The sequence below is a fragment of the Phyllostomus hastatus genome, unplaced genomic scaffold (genome assembly GCF_019186645.2).
Source record: "Phyllostomus hastatus isolate PE091 unplaced genomic scaffold, TTU_PhHast_1.1 phas_scaffold_78, whole genome shotgun sequence".
NCBI lineage: Eukaryota > Metazoa > Chordata > Mammalia > Chiroptera > Phyllostomidae > Phyllostomus > Phyllostomus hastatus.
The window spans coordinates 50,114,473-50,139,329 of record NW_025334041.1 but is presented as its reverse complement, the minus strand read 5'-3'; the positions used below and the strand labels follow the sequence as shown (position 1 = coordinate 50,139,329).

General features: G+C 38.7%; 1 protein-coding gene across 1 annotated transcript in view; it reads left to right on the top strand.

Moving 5' to 3' along the window:
- The window catches only part of LAMB4 (laminin subunit beta 4), a 116,712-nt gene extending 93,543 nt beyond the window's left edge, over positions 1-23,169 (top strand). Inside the window, exons 31-36 of the mRNA XM_045827792.1 lie at positions 4,901-5,045; positions 9,885-10,092; positions 11,636-11,774; positions 14,217-14,390; positions 18,136-18,289; positions 22,748-23,169. Coding sequence (XP_045683748.1) covers positions 4,901-5,045; positions 9,885-10,092; positions 11,636-11,774; positions 14,217-14,390; positions 18,136-18,289; positions 22,748-22,881 — 954 coding nt within the window. The 3' untranslated portion in view covers positions 22,882-23,169. The remainder of the gene's footprint in view (positions 1-4,900; positions 5,046-9,884; positions 10,093-11,635; positions 11,775-14,216; positions 14,391-18,135; positions 18,290-22,747) is intronic.
- Positions 23,170-24,857: the final 1,688 nt, after the last annotated feature.

Below are 24,857 nucleotides of genomic sequence, written 5' to 3'. Positions count from 1 at the left end.
ACAGAGTAGTAGGGGAGAGAGAAAGGGAGAAAAACATCAATGTGTAGTTGCCTCTCACGTGCCCCCTACTGGGAACCTACCTGCAACCCAGGCATATGCCATGATTGGGAATCAAACCAGCTACCCTTTGACTTGCAGATCAGTGCTCAATCCACAGAGCTGCACCAGGCAGGGCTAAATGTGACTTCTTTAATTCCTTGTGGTTGGACTTCCATACAGGTGGATTTTATGATTCTGGATGGTATTTGTTTTATAATGTAATTATATTTTTGCTGTGGTTGTGCAAGTAGGCAAGCTGTGTTTACCCTGACCTCCATGTTGGCTGGATCAACTATCTCCATAAAGTTATTTTAGAGTTCTGGCTGTGATGAAGGCATAGAAAGATACATTTTGCCTCCTCCCACAACCAAAAGAAGCTCAACAACAAATTTAAAAACAAAAAATAACCAGAATTGCCAGAAAATCAAACTATATGGAAGTCCCACAACCAAGAAATAACAGAAGAAACATTCATTCAGACTGGTAGGAGGGGCAGAGATGAACAGCCAAGGCAGAGAGTATGCATGGCAAGGCAGTGGCTAGAGGACCAGGTGGGTGAAGCAGCAGCTGGCGGACCAAGTGGTCTCACATTTATGTGCAGGTAAGCCCAGAGGAATAACTGACTATGTGACCCAGGGTTCCAGTATGGGAAAAGAAAGCCCCAGAATCTCTGGCTGTAAAAATATGGGGGTTGCAGTGGCAGGAGAAACTCACAAACTCAAAGGAGACTTTGTTAGAGAGACCCATGGTGTCCTGGAATGTGCACGAGCCCACCCACCCGGAATCAGCACTAGAATGACCCAATTTGCTTGTCGGTAGTGGGGGAAGTGACTGAAAACCTGCTGAGAGCTGAACAAGTGGCATTGTTCCCTCTCTGACCTGTCTCCACATACAGTGCCACAATATAGCAAAGTGGGTTGCCCTACCATGGTGAATACCTAAAGCTGCACCCCTTAGTATGTAACAGGCACACTGAGACAAAAAAAATTACCCACACGAAAGATCAAAGCTCCAAAAATAGAACTAAGTGATGAAGAAACAGCCAACCTATCAGATGCAGAGTTCAAAACACTGGTAATCAGCATGCTCACAGAAATGGTTGAGTATGGTCACAAAAGAGAGGAAAATGAAAAGTCTATGAAAAGTAAAATAAAGAAAAACATACAGGGAACCAACAATGAAGGGAAGAAAACTGGGACTCAAAGCAATGGTTTGGAGCAGAAGGAAGGAATAAACATTCAACTAGAATAGAACAAAGAAATAAGAATTCAAGAAAATGAGGAGAGGCTTAGAAACCTCTGGGACAACTTTAAATGTTCCAACATCTAAATCATAGAGGTGCCAGAAGGAAAGGAGGAAGAGTAAGATATTGAAAACTTATTCAAAAAACATATGAAGGAGAACCTCCCCAATGTGGCAAAGGAAATAGATTTCCAGGAAGTCCAGGAAGCTCAGAGAGCCCCAAAGAAGTTGGACCCAAGGAAGCACAAACTAAGGCACATCATAATTACATTACCCAAGATTCAAGATAAGGAGAGAATCTCAAGAGCAGCAAGACAAAATGAGAGAGTTACCTACAAAGGAGTTCCCATAAGACTATCAGCTGATTTCTCAAAAGAAACCTTGCAGGTGAGAAGGGTCTTGCAAGAAGTATTCAAAGTCATGATAAGGAAGGACCTACATTCTAGATTGCTCTATCCAGCAAAGCTATCATTTAGAATGGAAGAGCAGATAAAGTGCTTCTCAGATAAGGTCAAGTTAAAGGAGTTCATCTTCACCAAGCCCTTATTATATGAAATGTTAAAGGGACTTATCTAAGAGAAGATCAAAACTATGAACAGTAAAATGACAGCAAACTCAATAACTATCAACAACTGAACCTAAAGACAAAAACAAACTAGGCAAACAACTAGAACAGGAACAGAAACACGTAAATGGAGATCACATGGAGGGTTATCAGTGGAGCTGGGGAGCAGGGAGAATGGGGGAAAAGGTACAGGGAATAAGGAGCATAAATGGTAGGTACAAAATAGACAGTGGTAGGTTAAGAATAGTATAGGAAATGGAGGAGCCAAAAAACTTACAATGTACGACCCATGGACATGAACTAAGTGGGGGGAATGCTGGAGTGCTGAGAGTACAGGGTGGGGGGGAGTAAAGGGGAGAAAAAAATGGGACAACTGTAATAGCATAATCAATAAAATATATATATTTAAAGTTGTAATATTTAAGTACCTATAATTGAATCTTTAATAATTTGAAAAGATTTCATTTACTTTTTTGGTCAGTTGATAAGTATACTTTTTGATGACCTAGTTTTTAAAAATTTTTTTTGTTAATACATTATAATTATCTTTAAAGGATGAACACAGTTTTATGTATCTTGTGAATAACATTGTGTTCATCTTGAGAACCAGATGAAGTGCTCACCAGGTCACTCTCTTTTAAAAAAATGAATTTCCTTATTTATTTCTAGAGAAAGGGGAAGGGAGGGAGAAAAAGAGAGAAACATGGATGTGAGAGAGCACCATTGATCAGTTGCCTCTGGTATGCACCCCAATCTGGGACTGAACCCATAACTCAGACAGGCCCTGACTGGGAATCAAAATGGTGACCTTTCACTTTGCAAGGGGATGCCCAACCAACTGAGCCACAGTGGTCAGGGCTGGCTTGCCCCTTTTTTGACAATATACATAGAGCCTTTGATAAAAAAAAAACCCAACTTCTTAAAGTGCTTTCTTTTTTTTAACCAATGTTAAGTTAAATATTGTATCAGTCATCATTCTTGTTTGCATGCAACAGAAACCAGTTCCTGAACAAAAAGGAAATGTACATGAAACATCTCAGAGAGATGAGGAGAGTGGAGAGAAGGACAGGAGATTAAGTTTAGGAAAGGGGTGAGAACCACCTATTATATATGCGTGTACACCCACACACAAGAATGCGCATGCACACACAAATACTACAGAACAACAGTTTGCTCTGAGAGCCTCACCCCCATGGGCCTCAGCCCCAGATGGTCCTGCGTCTTTGCTCCACATGCCCCAGAATCCAAGTCTGGAGCAGGCCTCTGACCAGCCAAGTTGGAGAATATCCTTACACATATACCAAATGTTGAAAATTTTTATTTGCATAGTCATGATTTTGTATTGCTACATAGTTTTTCACTTATGTTATTCTTTGTTATTGAATAAATACTTATGAGTCACTACTATGTGCTAGACATTTATCTAGATGTTGGAAACACAGCAGTGAACATAAACGCAAATTCCAGTCTTGCATCCCAGTGGTTAAAACAATCCTTAATTGTTGAATGTAATTTTAAACTACTATATTGAACCTTTTCATAAAACAGAGATTTCACACTTAAACAAACCCCATTAAACTATACTTTTAAAAGATAGCCCCTGTAGTGCATGTTAGCACAATCCGGTTTAATCAGCCCATGAATGGAGAACTGGAAAAGGGTGGGGGCAGGGTTGTCAGTTGGATAAAATGGTGTGGTATTTTCCTCTTGATTAGAAAGGGAAAGAGTGCCAGGGAGATTGTGAGAGAATTCTCAGGAGTGAATTGTGACAGAGGATGGATTGCAGAAAGATGTTTTAGGAGTGAAGTAATTTAGCAATCTCTTCCTTTCTGAATATGGCATCAACTAATGTCTGCTGAGGTTTCATCTGTATAATTTGGCACTTTCCTGTCCAGAATATTTATTCCTGTAATTCTCATTTTGCTGTTATGTATTCTTACTTACTGCTATCCATTTTTTATATAGAGATATAATTGACAGATGTACCACCTAATGACTTGATATATGTATATATTGCTAAATGATTAGCACAATAAGTTTAGTTAACATCAGTTACATTTTTTCCTTGTGAGAACTTTTAAAATCTGTTTCAGCAACTACTATCTAGATTAAAGTTTAAAATTTCTAGAGGTTCAAAGAACAACTCAAAAATTAAGATACATATTTTTAATCATGTAAATATTTACTTTTTGTTTTATTACTTGCCAATGATATAATTAAACCCTTTCCCACAAAATATGTATGGCTCAATTAAGCAGGCTTCCTTTGTGGGGAAGTAAAGGGAGGTCCCCCTGGGTGTGTTTGGTCCTAATTAGCCCTGCTTCTGTCACACCCATCCAATGAGCTCGCAGCTCAGCTGGGTGGCCCTGTTGTCCTGTTGCTTTTGTTTTTTTTCTTTTCCTCAATTTTTTTGGAATCTCAAGAAAACGTCCGTGATCTTTCTCAAATCACACATTTAAGAATCTACACTTCTAGGTTGGAAGCCTTTCAGTCCTATCATTCCTTCACCAAGTGTACAAAGTGTTTGAAGTTTATCTCCGCAGCCTGCACCGAGTTCAAACTTGCTTCTTAATAGAAGGAATGCTCTCCTTTAAGCTTTTGACAGAAGTGCATTATTTGAATTTGAGGAAGATTTAGAAAATAACGGTTTTAACTTGTGTAAAAGAAAATGCTCTTAACTTGTTAAACATAATGACCACTTTAAGTAAGTAGCCCTAAGTAATTTCTATGTATTTATTGATATTTTGGCATGCTAAAGTCTCATTAAAACATAATTTGTGTCAGGAAAAGTCAAATGCTATTTTCAAATAATGATTTTTAATACTAATAATGTTTTAAAAGATAAATTTACATCATTAGTTTAGCAAACATCATAACAAAAATATCTTTTAAAAGAGACCTTTAAAATGTTTTAAAATTGGTTAATTATCTACACTTCTATTTCAATTTTGGTGACAGTTTTATTTGGTTGAACTAAGCAGTTGAACATCACAGAACATGCCTAATTGTGTGTTTTTGTGTTTTCCTCATTGTTGTTTTTTTTTCTTATTCCAGATAAGAAATATAAGTAAACTGGCAGAAGTTTCCAAAAACAGTACCTTACAGTTAAGTGAGAATCTGAGGAATATGAAAAACCAAAGTGAATCTGAAGAAGAAAAAATAAAACTTTTAATCAAAGCACTGAAAAAGGTTTTGTCAGGTAAATTTTTTAATATTAAAACTAGTTTTTGTTTCATTTTTAAAAATGTATACTCAAACATCACAACCAATTCCAAATTACATTGATTGGAAATGACATGTCTAAATTAGGAACATAATATACCCCTTGATTTAAAATTTCTTAATGAAATAATCCCAAAATATTAACTCTGTACCCAAAAATGAGATTAATTTAGTAATAAATATTAGAATTTAGTCAAAAGGATGAGCTTGGTGTTTAAAATTATTTTTCTAAAAAAGGAAAAGTTCAACATGATGCCTATATCAGTTTCCCTCTAGTTAGGGTTCCATAATTTTCTCTGTTGATGGAATATACAAATGAAGGTATGCCAAATTTTGGTTAATGTATCAAACATCATAGTGAGGTAGCATCTCAAATATTGGTTATTAAATATTATTGACTATTTCCCAAATCTCATATTGTGCTCTCTGACTGACCAAAAGGAACTATTTAATTCACTATTATTATACATTATTTTACTCATAACTTATTCCTTATTATGCCTAGTTTTGGGAGAGTCTTATTTTAAACTCCAGAGAATTATTAGTTAAGATAAAAATCAAATATTACAGCTGGAAATTAACATGGAGTCTTATTATCAAATGATGCAGTTTGGATACAATATTATAGAGAATTATTTTCAAGAGGCTTTGTTTTTCATAGTCACCTTCCAAATTCAACAATTTAACAGTCTGCACATGAATTAACTGACAGTTGGGATGTCTGTTACATTCTGCGTAATCACTTCATTAATCTGTTTAATATTTATAAGAGACCCCTGTGGCCAAACAAGTATTTTTTCCATCTCAATGATTCTGGAAATTGTATTAGCAGCTTCTAGGCCTGATTTTCATGGTAAGAAAAAAGTTAGGCAGTAAACAGGGTCAATAAAAATGACCAAAATAATCAGTAAAAATGAATGGAGTTGGGATCAGCCTACTGGACATTTTGTTTGTTCAAATTTTCAATGAGTTAGGAAGTAGTTGGAGGAGGAACATGTTAGCTATTTCTGCACATACCAGCTGATGTGGCACAAATGGAAACTGCCAGACCACTTGTGTGAAAATGGTGCAACAGGTCTCAGTAGATTGTTGCTTTCCACTTAGTTCACTGGGTCATAGAGTTTATTCCCATAGTAGTCCTATTTCTTGTTGCTACTGAATAAAATTTTCACTTTAATTAACCTAAAGAATTGAAAAAAAAATGTGTCCAGATTGTTATAGCAAAAATTAGACTAGGCCAAGAGAAAAATCCTATTCTATAAAGGAAAATTCTCTGGTCAAATTCTAAGACCCTGGGTCACCAGGAAGCAGTGGCTTTCACCACCCATTTCTCACTTTTCCTTGCTATAAAGCCCAAATAAAGCCATCATTAGAATGTATGGTGGCCCCACTATTCAACTCTCCTTTGACCATTTTAATATTTTCCTTGTGATCTGAATTCCTTATGAACTAAGTTATGTGTCATTTCTCCTGCAAGTTTCATATAAAAAATTTGAACTTATGATCTCATAATAAATGCCAATAAATCTGTGATGACTGAATATGTGGTCAAGATTAAATCATGTTTTATTAGAATATTTTACAAAGAGAATTACTATTTTTAAAGAGTCAACTCCCTGATTGCATTTAAAATATGGTTTTAATGTATTCATAAAAATGCTTTTCACATTTTTCCAAACATATTATAGGAAGTAAAATATTCTTTTTATAGAAAACAAAATAGCTAAAGCAAAAATGATTACAAAAGTGATATATACTCATATCATGCTGCTTAAATGAAAACATCTCTGGCTCCCACTGCCTCCTGATCAAAGTCCAAGTTACTTCTGGGATGTCTGTGATCGGCTCCCAGCATTTCCAAAACTCCACCCCTCCAATTTTAGACACCCTGCTCTCCCACCAAGAGTGAGTTGTGAACTGTTTCTTGTGAGCTTTCATTTCTGCGGTTCCCTCATCTTAGAATGCCTTTCATCCCTTCCCTCTCCCCACTTCTTCACAAGCTTCATCCATGCTGTCCTCCAAGGCCCAGTTTAAATGTCTTTTCAAAATTCTTCCTGAAGTATTTCCTCCTCCCTCTGGATCCCACATCATTTTGTCTTGCATTCATCTCTTCTGCTCTTATATGGTCAGTTTTTATGTAGAATGATTTATACTTCCCCACAGACAGTAAAGCCCTTGAGGATCAGATCTTTATCTAATTAATAATCTCCAACTATCCCCCTTGTGCCTCAATAAGGAGCCAGACAGTGATGAAGAGTTGTTACCCCAAACACTAACAATCTACCTTCCACTTTAGTTCTCAAAGAGGGCCAGTTTTATTCTTCTGAAAAGTAGAGCATAGATGTATATGACAGTTTTTTTAAGTATATTTTATTGATTAGGTTATTACAGTTGTCTTATTTTTTTCTTCCCTTCATCCCAATCTGTCCTGCACTCCCCCTCCCTCCAGCATTCTCCTCCACTTAGTTCATGCCCATGGGTCATACATATAAGTTCTTTGGCTTCTACATTTCCTATACTATTCTTAACATCCCCTGTCTATTTTGTACCAATTATGCTTCTTATGCCCTGTACCTTTTCCCCATTCTATGTCTATCCCCACCCCACCGATAACCCTCCATGTGATCTTCATTTCTGTGAATCTGTTCTTGTTCCAGTTGTTTGCTTAGTTTTTTTTTCTTTAGGTTTGGTTGTTGATAGTTGTGAGTTTGTTGTCATTTTACTATTCATAATTTTGATCTTCTTTTTCTTAGATAAGTCCCTTTAACATTTCATATAATAAGGCTTTGGTGATGATGAACTCCTTTAACTTTACCTTGTCTGGGAAGCATTTTATCTGCCCTTCCATTCTAAATGATAGCTTTGGTGGACAGAGTAATTTTGGATATAGGTCTTTCCTTTTCATGACTTTGAATTCTTCTTGCCAGATCCTTCTTGTCTGCAAGATTTCTTTTGAGAAATCAGCTGATAGTCTTACGGGAACTTCTTTGTAGGTAGTTCACTGTCTCTTTTTCTTCTGCTGCTTTTAAGATCTTCTCCTTCTCTTTCATCTTGGGTAATGTAATTATGATGTGCCTTGGTGTGTGCTTCCTTGAGTCCAACTTTGGGACTCTCTGAGCTTCCTGGACTTGCATGTCTATTCCTTCATTAAAGCTAATGAAATTTTCCTTCATTATTTTTTCAAATAAATTTTCAATTTCTTGCTCTTCCTCTTTTCCTTCTAGCACCCCTATGATTCAGATGTTGGGACATTTAAATTTGTCTGGGAGGTTCCTAAGCCACTCCTCATTTTCTTGAATGCTTATTTTTTCATTCTGTTCTGGTTGAATGTTTATTTCTTTCTTTTGTTTCAAATTGTTGCTTTGAGTCCCAGTTTTCTTCCCTTTACTGTTGGTTCCCTGTGTATTTTGCTGTATTTCACTTTATATAGCCTTCGCTTCTTCCTTTATTTTGTGTTCATACTCAGTCATTTCTGTGAGCATCCTGATTACCAGTGTTTTGAATTCTGCATCTGATAGCTTGGCTATCTCCTTGTCATTAAGTTCTTTTTCTGGAGCTTTGTCTGTTCTTTCATTTGGGTCATATTTCTTTGTCTCTCTACTCCTGTTATGTTGTAAGGGGAGGAGACTTAAGTATTCACCAGGGTGGGGTAACCCACTTTGCTTTGTTATGGTGCTGTATGTGGGGGAGGGACCTGAGGGGGAACAATGCCACTTGCTCGGCTCTCACCCACTTTCAGTCACTTCCCCCACTACCCACAAGTGAATTGGGCTCTTCTGGTGCTTATTCCCTGTTGAGTGGGTTCACAGTGTACATTTTAGGACCCTGTGGGCTCATCCAACAGACTCTCCTGTGAGACTGGCAGTTTCTCCCACCACTACAACCTCCAAAGGTTTTTACAACCAGAGGTTTTGAGGTTTTAGTTCCCTGGGTTGGAATTCCAGGTTTCGCAGTCTGTCTCACTCCCTAGTTGTTCCTCCCAGTTTATCAGAATGCAAATGTCAGACCACCCAGTCCACCAGCTGCCACTTTGTTACTGGTCCTCTCCTCTCCAGCTGCTATCTGCATTCCTTCCACCAGTCTAGAGGAATGTTTCTTCTTTAACTTCTTGGTTGTCAGATTTCTATACAGTTAAATTTTCTGGCAGTTCTTGTGGGATTTTGTATTTAAGTTGGATGTTATCTTTTTTTTTTGTTTGTGTAAGGGAGCAAAGCATGTCTACCTACACCTCCATCTTGGCCGGAAATCCTATAACAGTTTCTTTATATGTCATTCACATGTACTTTACTCTGTATTGTCACATTCCCTTTCCAAAATAGGCCTTCGAGTAGTGGCATCAGATATAATTACCCAATTATGCAAATGAGCAAAAATTGTGAGCCTTCTTAATGCCATGAAGGATTAGAATCAAGTTTTGTTGGGTCCGAACCCAACGATTCTCCATGGTCTCATTCGTTGTGTTTAAATCTTAATGACAGGCCTCTAAACATTTTAACTGCTTTTGACTCAGTGGTTATAATAATCAGTATTTGCTAGGATATTTTGGAGAACATAAGCAATATTCAAAGTCAGTAGTTTTTGTACTTTTCTAACAATCACTTGTCCGGCATGTATTTAGCCCTATATTAGCAGTATTTCTTTCTGAGCAAAGGGTAAATGAAGCATGAAGAAGAGTCTATGTATCATATATAATCTATTTTAGGGACACACAATCAAATGCAAGTGTGGTTGACTTAGAGTTCATTGTTGCTATACTTAAAAGATACAGGATTTGATAATGAGATATAATGACTTCATACCCACCTTTTTATTTAAGAGGAAAATGTGCCTCCAGAGGACATAGAAAAGGTTGCAAATCATGTACTTGACATCCACCTGCCAATAACACCACAAAACCTAACCCACGAACTTGACAAAATACAGAAATTTATGCAACTTGGTGAGAACTATGGGACAGATGAAGACAAGCTAAATAACGCAGAAAATGAAGCACAGAAGATTTTGGTGAAGGCAAAAGCAGCTGAGTAAGTACCATACTAATATTCTCATCTCACTCAAATGGGCCAGGTGCTAAAAGGTCATCTAAAAAATATTTGCCTACAAATCTATAGCATTCAAATGAAATTACCTTCCAATAATTTGGTGCCCAAACTGAGGTCTAAGCTGTCTGTAGAGGGGCCCAAGGAAGCTGAGAGATCAGGAGGCAGTATGTGAGGATCTTTGCTTCCCATTTTCCTTAGATGCAAAGGCCTTCCCGGCAATCTGCTACCTCTTCATAACAATATATGCCAATAAATGCCATGTACTAATTATATGCCAATCTCTTAACACATGGTGGAAATATCAGAGTATTTTTCCCTTCTTGTCTACCTATTTTTATAACTTCTAAATTTATAATAATAAGCAGTACTTTGAATATTTAAATTAAAAAAAAGGACTATAATAAAAGGATATGATGTTGACTTAGTTGAGCAAAAAGGAAAAGTTATCTTGCTGTTTTATGCACATGAGGTGCTATGGGTCAGAGTCATAGGGTCGGTGGATGGTGGCAATATTGCCAGTATCTACCACCATCTGGATGCCCTGCAGGCTAGAGACCTGAGCTGCCCTCACTGTCTCTTGATTGGCTTCTATAAGTGTACCAGACTCAGCTGTAAGGCCAACCCCTTTTTAATATTTTAATATTTAAAACTAGGAATATCAATAGGGTCAGCAGGAAATCTCTGTACCTTCCTCTCAATTTTGCTACAAACCTAAAACTGGTCTTAAAAGTAAAATCTTCTCTTTCTTTTTATTTTTTATAAGAGATTACCGCTGGGAAGAGAGAGGTTGAGTTTGATAAGGAAGGGAAGTTGTGCAATTTAGCTATTTTGCTCTGGGCACAAGCATTTCTAATTATTCTTCTGAAAGGCCTGTCTGATATTTCACTTACTTGGTGCATTCTTCCAAAGGTGGTTGTGAGCCCATAAATCTAAGTAGCTGGTGAATGTTCACTTGAGGTGAGCTCATTTCTATAAAATCGCCTATCACTTGGAATGCTTGTGATTTTAACCTCTGACTGGGCCCCTGGGCAGCTGGAATGTCAGTGAAGCTTAAATAAACCTGTATAAACACAGCCTGGAAATGCAGGGCCTTTAGTTCTCTCTTTGCTCTCCGTGGAGCCTCTTGACTCTCTCACCTCCACTCCAGTAAAGACTCAGAAACTGTTGCTTAAGTTTGAGAAATTACAGAACTGGAATTGACCGTAATGGCTGTGTGTTCGAAGCTTGGCAGTTATATCCCCCAAACCTCTCTGCTTATGACAAATTAAGAAGAGATGAGACCTGTATCCTTGATGTCCGTATCTTGTGAAACTTTTTCTGCACATGCATAGATGTATGTTTCTATTGGCATTTAATGTGCCCATTTCTCAAAATGAAGACTTCAGCACTTTGCCTTACTTAAGAGTTTTAACTTACTTTATGAATAATTCAGTGAATTTTTTGGTTGAGTCAAATGAGTTCTCAAGGTGAAATAAATGAATAATTGCATATTTATCTAATCTGATGTATTAATATTTTACCTTAGAAAAGCAGCAAATGTTCTATCAAATCTTGACAAAACATTGAATAAGTTGCAACAAGTTCAAGTCACTCACGGACGGGCAAATTCTACTACCACACAGCTGACTGCCGAGATAACAAAAATAAAAAAGAATGTCCTGCAGGTATTCCTCTTTTTTCTTTGAAGCTAACCTGAAATTGGTTTTGATTATGGAGACAGCCTAGTTTTCCCTTACCTGTCTCGTGGGATTATTGTAAGGATAAAATGAGCTCTCCCAGCCTCATTTCACGTCATTGTTGACCAATCCTGGGGATAAAGCACATGCTACCACAGCTTATAAGTGAGAAAACGAAGACTCAAAGAGGTTAAGTGACTTGCCTAAGGCCACACAGATGATTAAATGTAGATCTGAGGTCAGAGTTGACCCCTTTTGATACCAGGGGGAGTAATAGACCCTTTAAAGCTCACAAACCAAAGAAATAAAGTTAATTGTTGCCAGGTATTCATAACTAAATGTGCATAAAATCTCATCTGAGTATCCTAAGACTGAAAGAATATCCTCCCTAAAAAAATGTGTTACATCCAGAGTTTGAAAGGAGCAACATGGCCATGTAACACACGTGGTGGATCCAGGAGAGGAGGCCTGGCAGTTGGAGAGCAGGACAGCACCTAGTCCCAGGGTGTGTGAAGTCTCTTTCCCCAAGCTCCATCCCTAGCTCACCCCCTTCCTCACAGACTGCAGGTTACTCAGCTGTGCTTTATAGCTCCAAATCCATGTATCTTGAAAAGAAGCAGAGAGCAGCAGAACAGGAAGAAGTGTACCAGGAAATCAAAGGGTTGCATATGAAGAGGCTGCATACATAGGGTAGCAAAAGAATTAAGGCCTCTAGGTTTTCTTCCTTCTGGGCATATTCTCTGAAACAGGGGTTGACAAAATATAGCTCCTGGGCCAAATAGGCACACCGACTGTTTCTGCCTCCAAAGTCACAGTTTTTTTGGGAATTCAGCCACATATTGTTTATGACTATTTTCATGCTACAATGGCACAGAGTTGAATAGTTGCAATAGAGACTTTATGGATTAGAAAGTGTGAAATATTTACTATCTGACCCTTTACAAAAAAAAGTTGCAGATTCCTGCTCTAGAAAAATTCTGACATATGCTCAAAGGCACAGGGAGGGACTTCAATTTCTATAATGTGGTGGACCAGTATCCCCAATGAACCTTCCTAGCAGGAAAATAAAAATCAAAATGTTAGATGAGATATTTGAAAAAATTTTTAAATGCATAGCTGAATTAGTAAGAAACAGAGGAAATGCTCAAACACCAAAAAAGATAGGAAAGCATGAATCCAGAAAGGTAATTAAGCATGACCCTGAAGGCAGAGGGCATCTGCTAATCTCAGGTGTATCAGAGCTGTTAGTTTAATGGTCACTGTGCATAATGGACAGAAAATGAAGCAAGTAGGGAATGAGACCCCTGTATAGAGCTGGGACATCAAAAGGCAAAATTTTCAGTGAAATGTTAAACCATCACACACACACACACACACACACACACACACACACACACACAGAGTGACAGAGACAGAGAGAGAGAGACAGAGAAAAAGAGGGACACTTGCCTCTTGCCTCAGGTGGAGGGGGAAAACCTTCACTAAGAATTACTAGCCACAAGCTAGCTCTCATACCTAGGGGCTAGGACTCATACCTACCTGGGTGGCATGAAAACCCAAAGCTAAAAATGTCATTTAAACTGGTTCTAGATTGGTAGTGTCCTCAGATGCCTGACAGAGGCAGACAGAAAATCCCTTCCAAAGAAATGCACCCTAAAACCAAGCCTCAAAGAATTTGCCCAAAACATATAAGGAAACAAACTGCCTTAAACAAGACAGAAAACAACAGAAGCAAAATGTAACAGACCACAGCTATTTCTATTATTGTATATTGAATACAAAGTAAGAACATTTACTCTACTTAGGAAAATAAAAAAAAATATGGCTAAAAAATAAAAGACAACAGATAACAAGTGACAATTTAGATACAAGAAATATTTAAACAGGACTTCTAGCTGTGACAGATATAGTCATTAATATTTGTAAGAAGAAAAATTAGAAGCCACCTGCATCAACAGGAAGATAATTAGAAAACAAATAGAGTAAAATAATGATATATTTGTGTAAAGATAAAAGTAGGGAATACTGCATATCATCAGGAATACCTCATAGGAACACAGTGAGAAGCATACGGAAGAATATGGAGTGACAAGTGTCAGACTCAGGGTAGTGGCTGTCTTTAAGGCGGGAGAGGAGGCCCGAAGGGGAGCGGTACATTGAGGAACTCAGCTGGTTGGCCACGCTTTATTTTTAAACTGGCCGATGAGTATGTGGGTGTGTATCATATTTTTCTTTTGACCCTTCTCTATGTCTGCAGTATTTTATCCTAACATTTTTCTTTTGTAAATGGAACAGAGAAATTAAAGGGATGAGATTCCTTCCCTTTACATCTAGCTTTTTTTCTGAGGGGTAATTACATCATTTATTTTCTTATTTGTTTCTTGTTACATAAAGAGACTTTCTCCTCTCTGGTCTTTAAATCAACAACAGACTGAAAATCAAGCCAAGGAGACTAAGAATGAACTGGATGTAGCAGAGCAGCAGTCCGCTCTGGAAGATGAACTTTCCCGGCTGCATATCAAGTTACAAAGGAATCAAGAGCAAGCCATCCTTGCAGAAGCTCAGGCTGAATCGGCCAGAGGCCAGGCTGGGGGACTTGAGAAGGTCATTAGTTCTACCACTGTCACCAAGAGCAAATCAAGCTTTGAAAACCAATCCTCTAACCCCAGATTTTTGTGCCATTTTTCAGTACTTCCTGTGGTGCTGGGCCATGCTCAGTGGTGTATATTCGTAGGGGATGCCCATAGGCATGAAGCCAGAGAGGGCCGCCTTCCGGGAAGGCAGAAGTCCTCTGGACAAAGCATGTCAGAGTGTGTACACCCTGTCGACTTATGCTCATATTCCTAGTCAAATCTTTCATGAACTTCCAAACTCTCACAATCTATGTCACTTATTTGTCTTTTAATTAAATCATATAACATATAAGGAAAATAAGAAGTGAAAGTCACCTGCCAGAAAATAAATGAAGTTACAAAAATCAGAGTTAATTAAACAGTTGTGGAAAGTGGCCCATTAATTATTTTTTAAGTATATTTTATTTATTATGCTATTACAGTTTTCCCAATTTTCTCCCTTTATCCTTACTCCGCCCTGCATCCCACAACCCTCCAGCATCCCCTCACTTAGTTCATGTCCATGGATTGTACATATAATTCTTTGAATTCTGTTTCCTATACTATTTTTGACCTCTCCCCATCTATGTTATGCCTACTAATTATGCTTCTTATTCCCTGTACCTTTTCCCTCCTATTCTCCCCCCACCACTGAAAACCCTCCATGTGATGTCCATTTCTCTGATTCTGTTCCTGTTCTAGTTGTTTGCTTAGTTTTTGCTTTCATTGTTTTTCTTTTTTTTAAGTTCATTTGTTGACAGTTGTGAGTGTGTTGTCATTTTACTGTTCATAGTTTTTGATCTTCAATTTCTTAGATAATTCCCTTTAACATTTCATATAATAAGGCCTTGGTGATGACAAACTCCTTTAACTTGACCTTATCTGAGAAGCTTTGCTGGACAGAGCAATCTTGGATGTAGGTCCTTGCCTTTCATGACTTGGAATACTTCTTTCCAGCCCCTTCTTGCCTATAAGATTTCTTTTGAGAAATCAGCTGATAGTCTTATGGGGACTCCTTTGTAGGTAACTCTCTCCTTTCCTCTTGCTGCTTTTAAGATTCTCTCTTTATCTTAAATCTTGGGTAACTTAATGATGATGTGCCTTGGTGTGTTCTTCTTTGGGTCCAACTTCTTTGGGACTCTCTGGGCTTCCTGAACTTCCTAGAAGTCCATTTCCTTTGCCATATTGGGGAAGTTTTCCTTCATTATTTGTACAAATGAGTTTTCAATTTCTTTCTCTTGTTCTTCTCCTTCTGGCAACCCTATAATTTGGATATTGGAACATTTAAAGCTGTCCCAGAGGTTCCTAAACCTCTCTTAATTTTTTTTTTGAATTCTTGTTTCTTCATTCTGTTCCAGCTGGATGATTGTTTCTTCCTTTCATTCCAAATCATTGATTTGAGTCCTGGTTTCCTTCCTGTCACTGTTGGTTCCCTAAATATTTTGCTTTATTTCACTTTGGGTATATTTCATTTGCTCTTTCATTCTGCAACCAAGCTCAATAAGTTCTGTGAACATTTTGATTACCAGGACTTTAAACTTCCATCAGATAGGTTGGCTATCTCTTCATTGCTTAGCTCTCTTTCTGGAGTTTTGCTCTGTTCTTTCATTTGGGCCCTATTTCTTTTTCTCCATGTACTTGTTAAGTTGTAAGGGGGCGGGACCTTAGGTATTCATCAGGTCAGGGTAACCCTCCTTGCTCCCAGTCAGCATTGCCTGTGGGGGAGGGGCCAGAGAGGGAACAGTGCAGCTCGCCTGCTCAGCTCTAGTGTACTTTTCAACTTGTGTTATACTGGGAGTTTCTCCCACTGTAGCCACCCCTGCCATAGTCCATAGTCAGCTCTGAGTCTCAGTTTCCCATTGAGCCAGCCTCACCTGCACAGTCCCAGCCTCAGCCAGGTTTCTCTCAGCTGGCCCCACCCTTGTGTTCTGCCGCCTCGTGGTCTGGTTGGTTTAGTTGACTGTTTAATTCCTTGGTTGTCGCAGTTCCACGCAATTTGATTTTCTGGTGCTTATTGATTTTAGATGGGTTATTATCCTCCTCCATGCCTCCATCTTGGCCAGAATTCTCGCCCATTAATTTAGATTGCTGAAAGAATTTAGCAACTCATTTACTTAGCAGGATCTCTGGTTAGTAGCATTAATATGGTAGCTTAAACAAAAGAAAAATGTTAAAGCGTCTTTACAATTGACCTATCATTTTGTTTTTAATCCATCATGTGCTGGGTAAAGTTTCTACTGATGTGGAATTTGAGAGCATTTTCTATGGAACAGAGGTTAAGAAAGTGTTCCCTGTCCACCACCCTCTTCCCACTTCCATATTCCATAAAGGTCTGGCCTTTATTCCTCTATTTAACACACAAAGCTGTCAACCACACAGACACCAAAGATTTCTGTGGGGGGACTCCAACTGCAGAGGCCCCCCCTCCCCCGGCCACCACAGATGAGAATAATTCTACCAAGACACAATCTGCTTGGGGAGGAAAGGTGGCTGATCTCTCAAAGGAAAAGGACCAGGAGCCTTTCCCTCAATGAACTTTTATTGGGTTCAATTGCACAGGAATACAGGTAAAGCTCATCAATCAAACAATAGATAACATTGAAAGAACTATGAGGACTTATTCTGAGTGAGGGCAAGTTAGCTAAAGGGCCATAAAACTTTGGGAAACAAACTCATTTCATGCTCAGACCCTTATCAGAAAATTGAGGGCATTCTTAGCAAAGCAGGTTTCACAGGATTTTATGCATTCTTTCTTAGGTCTGATCACCCTGGGGAACCTCCCATTCCTGCCCAGGGCTTCGACATTTGCCCCAGGGCTCACCACCCTCCAGCATTGTTTCAGGCTTAAGTCAGGCAGGGGAAGTAAGGCAGCCAAGAGACTAGGAGACTTCTTACAGACAAAATGAGGACTCAGGCTATGTCAAAGCCAAGGGGTGAGGGTCTATCACCCTCTTTTTCTATAGTACCCCAAATCCTCCCCTGAGGACCCCTTCTCGAACATGCCTATCTTAGGTCATCCATCCCTTGAGGAATCTTACCAGTCATTGGCTAACCAGTCATCCGCCCGGGGCCAAGCAGGGTGAAGTAAAGGGAACAGAGGCAGTGCCCCTGCCAGGAAGATAAGCTTTGTCTCCTTCTGGCATAGGGTCCCAAGGTCTCTTACTCAGCCTTAGCCATGGGGATTCCAGCTTCTGAAACCAGGCAGGGAGGTTCCCAACAGATTTCCATTCTAACTCTGAGGGAGATCTTCATATTAACACTTCTACTTTCCTTCCTGCATCCCTTTCTACCTCACTTCTCTCCTTTTTGCCAACCCACTAATGTATCCTCACTGCCTCTGAATCTTCATGGCTCACTCTGTTCAGCATCTTGCACTTGCAACTGTTCCCTCAGCTGGAGACTTGTCAGAGGCAAGACAGCATTGTTCTGTCCTCTATATCTCTCACCTTAGTGTAGTTCAGGACAAATAATCAGTACCTTGTAAATACTTGCACTAAAATGGAATAATGATTGATATTTTGTAACAAAGTTTTATTTTTAATTAACTAAAGCTAAGATTGTTTTTAACCTGAAAAAAAATGCAAATAAAAGCCCTGTTGGAAATCAGAGTAACTCAAGCATATTGACTGGATTAAGGTTTCCTCATACTCCTTTTATGAACAGTATCAGATAAATATCATGTATGTACACATGCTTTATAAGTATTTTCTGATGAAGGGAGTATTGCTCTGTTACAGGAGTTTGTTGAGCTAAAGAATCAATATGCTATTCTTCACCATAAGACAAGTGCGACAGGACTGACAAAGGAGACAATTGCAAAAGTGAAACAGCTAAAAGATGCAGCAGAGAAACTGGCTGGAGATACAGCAGACAAGATGAGAAGAATAACAGGTATCTCTTCTCTTTTCCAGCTTTACTGAGGCATAATTGACAAATAGAATTGTATGTATTTAAACTGTACAATGTGCCGATTTCCTAGACGTGTACATTGTGAAATTATTACCATAACTAAGTTAAGACATCTATCAACTCACACGATTCCTTCCTTCTTTTTGCTAACTTTGAAATGCTTAAGATCCACTCACATGCATGATACAATATTATTAACTATCATCAGCACCCTGCTGTGCAATAGATCCTCAGAACTTATTCATCTGACCCTTTGACCAGCATCTCCCCATTTCGCCCACCCCCCAGCCGTGGCAGCCACTATTCCACTCCACTCTCTGTTTCTGTGAATTCAACTCTTTTTTTTTTTAAAGAGTGAGATCATATAGTATTTGTCTTTTTCTGTCTGGCTTATTTTACTTACTATAATGTCCTCCAGGTTTATCCATGTTGTTGCAAATGGCTGAAATATATATATACATACATAAAATACGATAATGTATGTTATATATGTATTGTATATAAAACATAATTTTCTTTATCCATCTGTCCATTGACAGACGTTCAGGTTGTCCCCATTCCTTGTATACTGTGAACAATGCTGCAATGAACACGGGGTGCAGATATCTCTTCAAGACACAGATTTAGTTTTCTTTTAATAAACAGCCAGAAGTGAGATTGCTGGGTCATATGGTAGCTTTATCTACTCTTTTACCCACTTCATCAGTTTGACAATAACACTATCATCCTCCATCAGGAGGTAGAATTTGAATTTATCATTGACACACTTTAACCACATGAGTCCACTGAGGAGAAAGGAGGAATTGGGTTTGTATGTTGGGGACTGCAAAGTAACAGGCCTCTTGCATGATTTTCCTTAAAAGTGTATTAATTAGCATCCACTCTGTGTTAATCAGAACAAACTGAGATTTACCTTTGGTCACCTTGAAACACCCTTTTCTTAACCCAGTGGTTCTCACCCAGGGGTGATTTTATTCCCTCTCCTGGGGACAAAAATATCTGGACATTTCTGCTTGTCACAACTAGGGGACATAACTAGCATCTAGTGACTGGAGGCCAAGGGTGTTGCTAAACACCCTGTCCTGCACAGGATATCCACCCCCTCCTCAGGACAAATGATTACTCTGCCCAAAGTCTCAATGGTACTGAGGCTGAGAACCCCTGGCATGACCTATGCTGCTTATTTTCTCCCTTGTGCGAATCTCTCCTCTGGAGACAGTATAATCTACCTCCGAGCAAGGTCTGCGGATAGCAACCCAGAAGGAACCATATTCTGGACAAAGATTTTTATCAAAATGGAGGTGTTAATGCACACAAAGTGTGCCCACATAGAATGTGTATAATCAGAAAGTTTACAGGGTTTTTGCTTTACACAGCTAATACTCATGATTTTTCTAGGCCCTCACGATGTCCTCCCTAAATAACCTCCAAATCAACAAGAAATATTAAACAATGAGTGTCTAGGTTTACTTTTGGTTGTATGTATTGTCTCCCAAAATTATAAAATAATCATATTCCTTTGTAATATAAGTAACTCTGAAAACTTTTAAATAACCCAAATTCCTCACTTATAAATGCTTCTTTGTTATAAAGCAAGTCTTTGGCCTTACAATGACTCATATCCTCAGCATGACATGAAAATGCAACATTAGTGTGGGCCCACGCAAAGAAAAAGACATACCAATGGTTAACACTAATTATCTCTGGGAAGGGGGAGAGTGAAGAGGAAAACACACTTTTTACATTTATACAATTGTTTAAAAGTAGTGAGCTTGTGGGGGTTTTTTTCATTTTCAATATTTTTTCTAATAATTTTAAAAAGGAGATACTAAGAAAGATTAAAAAGGACAAATATAATATTTTTGCTTTTTAACCTTATACTCAGCTACATAGACAATACCATGAAAATCAGTTTCCATTATTCCCAGACCTGGATCCTTTCTATAAGAGCAAAACCACAGGGAGAATATTTTCTGTATATTTTATGTCAGGGTCCAAATTGTTTCCACTTCTCCCCAGAGACTAAAGCTTTCACAGTCTTGAATTAGGTTGGGAGAGAAGTTTAAGTTCGGGGACTTCTCCTCAGAGAAGTCTCTGATAACACATTCCATTTTCCTCTTTACATGTTAAGGCTGTTTTTACAACTCAACAAATAGGAAAAACAGATATTGGTTTGGCCATCTCCCTGACTCTGCCACTTGCAAAGGGGCTGAACAAGAGCTGTGCTCTGTTCCCGTCGGTTAGGAAGAAATGTGTATGGAATCCTAGAGAACAGCCCTTACTTATCTTGGCAGAATCAAAGTTGAGAAAGTTGAGAGTGGGCCCCAGTCTGCAGCCAGGGCCCCTCCACAGAGCTTTGTCAGTCAGGGTCTCAGAAAGAAATTGAAACTGCACTTGGATGTAATTCTGGTTCATGTGTTTATAAGCAGAATTATCTCAGTTACCTATCCAAGTAGCTGCATTCAGTGGTGGGTGATCTGGCAGGCCTGCCTGGGGCTGGGCTTGGCTGAGAAGCTGGACCTCTCTCTCTGTGGGGTCTTTCACCCCAGGCTGCTTTGCAGCGTGCTTATTTGAGGGTTCTGTGAGAATGAGCACAGAAGCTCTCAGGCTCTTGAGGACCTGCAATGTCATTTCTTCTACTTTCTATTGGTTGAAATAATTTGCAAAGCCAGACCGGGTCTGGGGGGGAAGGATAAATAGTCTCCACTTCTTGATAAGAGAGACTACCAAGAAAGTACAGGGATTAAAGGACACAAACAAGGGTCTGGAGGTTCTGGGGGACAGTGGCTATGAGAAGCCTGTGGGAGCAGGGACAGCTGGCCTGTGAACCCTGGCATGGAAGAGGCCCACCTGCAGGAGCTGGAGCTGAGATGTAAAACTGACAGAACATGCAGCTCAACAGGGCAGCCCCTGCTCACTCTCCCCACCCTCCCACCACTTCTCAGCAGTGAAAGACAGCCCGAGGTCAGGGAGCCAGGTGATGTCATCCATGAAAGCCAGCTTCCCAGGACACACAGCAGGGTGGAGAATGGATCTGGTGGGACAAAGCTCTAGTAAGTGACTAGGTTCACCAAGTCTCCCTGTCAGGAATTCACTGACCATTTGTAAAGCCAGAGTTCTGTACAGAGGACCCAGGCTCCAGCTGTGGCCACCACATGATTTTATATAAAAAAAAATAAAGAGAATTAAGCCTTTAAATTTTTTTTAAATAAATAAAAAATAACCAGCACAATCTTGTTAACTTATGTAGTACAAACATAGGGGTCTTGTCTTTTTTTTACAAACACACTTCTAATCCTGAATCCCCTTTTCAATCCCAAATGACCTGTATTTGAAAGTTTCTAGTGACAAATGCTCACCGCCTTCCATAGCAGCTCTTTCCTCTTTGAACAGCTATGACTACTAGGAAGCTCTTTCTATTCAGACAAAATCTTCATGGAGCTTTCATCTGCTGGCTTAATTCTATTTCCTCAGACTGACCAAATAATAATAATCATAATAGCCAAAACTACAACAAAAATCCCCACATACTTACTCTGCTTTTCAGGCCCTCAAATACTTAAAAGCAGCTATACCACATGCCCTGAATTTTCTCTCTTTTATGTGAAAATCAGCAGTTAATTCAATTTTTGTTCACAGGACAGTTTCAAATTTCTGCACAATTCAAACACACGCTGTATGCTAGTGTAACAATTACCCCCAATCAGATGAGTGTCTAGGTATGGTCTAAGGGAGTACAGGGAATACAGACCTTCCTTCTTTCAGAGGTTCCACTTCAACCTAAAGCCAGTTTCTTTTCTAAAGGCTGCCTCACTGTTAACTGTAGCTCATCGTACCTCTCCCAACTACTACTCGGCAGTCTCCATCTTACGGTTTAACAGAATTCCCAGATATTTGCTAACTGAAGAATGGATGGATGGATGGTGGATGGACGGGAGCGAAGCCAGGAAAGACACCACCTTGCTCTCACTCTACAAAGACTTCAATATTAGCAGAGGAGAACAAAGTGAAAATGTCAGTCCTTTTTACCAAAAGATTGGGAAACCCTAAAGTGAAAAACACATGTAACAAAGTAAACTTAAAATAGAAAGAACAAACCTTTGGAAATACAGCACTTCACCAGATCCAGTCAAGGCTTGCCACCTGTCTCTTCATTTCTACTAAATTCTAACTAGCTATAGATGCTTTAGTAAATGCCTTTATATATAAAATATTTTTTGGCAAAAATATCCATTTGTCTGCTCCAATTTATATGAAAATCTTGGGAAGTCTGATGAAAAGAAATGTTTTATCTATTGAGTCAAAACACAAAACTAAATATATCTTTAAGAGACACAGAAAACCCTGTGTTAGGTATCATGTGGGCATCCAGGAAGAATCTATCAAATGGAAATATATCATCTGCTTTATTTACTTATTTATTTATTTAATTTATTTTAGATTTAGAAAAGAAGATCCAAGATTTGAATCTAAGTAGACAAGAAAAAGCTGATCAACTGAAACAGCTAGAAGATCAAGTCATTGCCATTAAAAATGAAATTGTTGAGCAAGAAAATAAATATACAACCTGTTAGGCAGAGTTAAAGCACAAAGGCCTGTGCCTTCGTGTCTCTGCTGCTTCCCTCCCCAGAGCCCTCTCCCTTGCTGCACATCTGCTCAGTGTGGCCGGGGAGCAGAACTGGGCCCAGGAAAGCCCACTTCATACGGAATAGAAAAGGGGAAAAAAAAGAGCTAGACTCTGGTTTTAGAAATCTTTCCTCTTCCCTTTCATAACTTAAAAATAATTAGTTATATATGACAAGTACAAATCTAAATAAATATTCTATTTGCTAATAATTTCAGGCAAATGAACCTAGATGTTAAAATACATGGTCAGGGGTTGGGGGTGGGGGAGAAGGGGGAGTTACTAACCAACTGGCATAGAGATTCAATTAAGCCAGATCAATAAATTCTAGGGATCTGTGGTATATTATTATATGTATTGTTAACAACAGTGTATTATACACTTAAAAATGTGTTGAGGGTAGATCTTGAGTTAAATGCTCTTACCATGATAAAATAAAAATAAATGCATTTAAATTAAGTTAAAATAAATCAATATGCCTAATACTAGAATGGAATAGATATGGATGGTATATGCTAGTGTTCCTGTATTTTGTTTTTATTTGGATTTGCTTTATCTGTAAAACTGTTATTCTGTCCTGAATAAAGTGCATAGAATTCAAAATGTAACTTGTTTTTACACCCACTTTCCTACATATTTATTGTCTCAAACAAGGGCTTCTATTTTCCCCAACAGTTAAAAACTAAATATTGAACTACTTTTGAAAATTTCTCTGCAAGCATTTCTGCTGTAAATCTTCTACTTATTTTTAAAAGACTAGCAACTATGTCACTATTGTTTAGTATAAAAAATCAGATTGTCCCATATCAAATGGGTCTATGATTTCACATTAAGTTTTTCGCATATATGATATATAAGAGGGTACATTGCTTCTGCTTACTATCCTTCAGTAGGATTATTTTAAGGGAATTTGACCCCACATTTTAAAATAAGAAATAATATGGATCAACACTGATGTGTGAAAGAGGAAAAGTCAATGGGACCACTTCTATTAAGGACTGATTCATAAAAGATGGATATAAAAATTCTACAAAGGGGCTTTAGGATTATACATTAATATTAGATTTCCTAAAATGTAGATTATTAAAAAAAATTTGCAGTTCCCCTGAGATTTTGAAAAATAGAATGAAACTTTTCTATAGGAAGGCTCACCCAGAACCCTCTTAAAGTATATTATTGTAATGTTCCATGTATCCAGCACTCAGATTTGGGCACCTGCACCAGAATGGCACACAGAATGAACCAGAGGGTTGAAAATAAAACTGTTGCAAAATCTAAGCTGTTTACTCTAATGGAGAGGGTGGAACATACTCCAGCTTTCCCACCAGGATACTGACTTTCAACTTTGTACAAATGCAAAGCTTAAATTTTACAAGCGTGATTGTTTGCATTACCAACTTTCAGTTGCTCTACCTTTCCAGGGGTCAGAGTCACAGGCCAGGGTGTGGCAAGGGTTAAAGAGGGGAGAGTTTCTGTCCTCTGACTGGGAGGCTGTTGAGTTCAGAAGAGATAGAAAGTTCCCCAGCCATGAAGAAGGTACAGTAATCTGGGGGATCAAGGGCAAGGGCAAAATAAACCCATCCTTTCTGTGGGCCTCCAGGGATTGCATTTCGCTGAGGTGAAAAAGTATGTGATACAACTTGAAAAGATTGCAGTTAAAAAGTGGTTAGACTTCTGGCCAAGATGGAGGCGTAGGTAGACACACTATGCCTCTTCACACAACCAAAAAAAGGACAACAACAATTTAAAAACAAGAAACAACCAGAACTGACAGAAAACTGAATTGTATGGAAGTCTGACAATCAAGGAGTTAAAGAAGGCACGTCCATACAGACCAGTAGGAGGGGCAGAGACAGGCAGTGGGGCAGAGAGGACTCACAGCAAGGAGGCAGCTGGCGGGCCCAGCAGGGCGGCAGATTGTGGGGC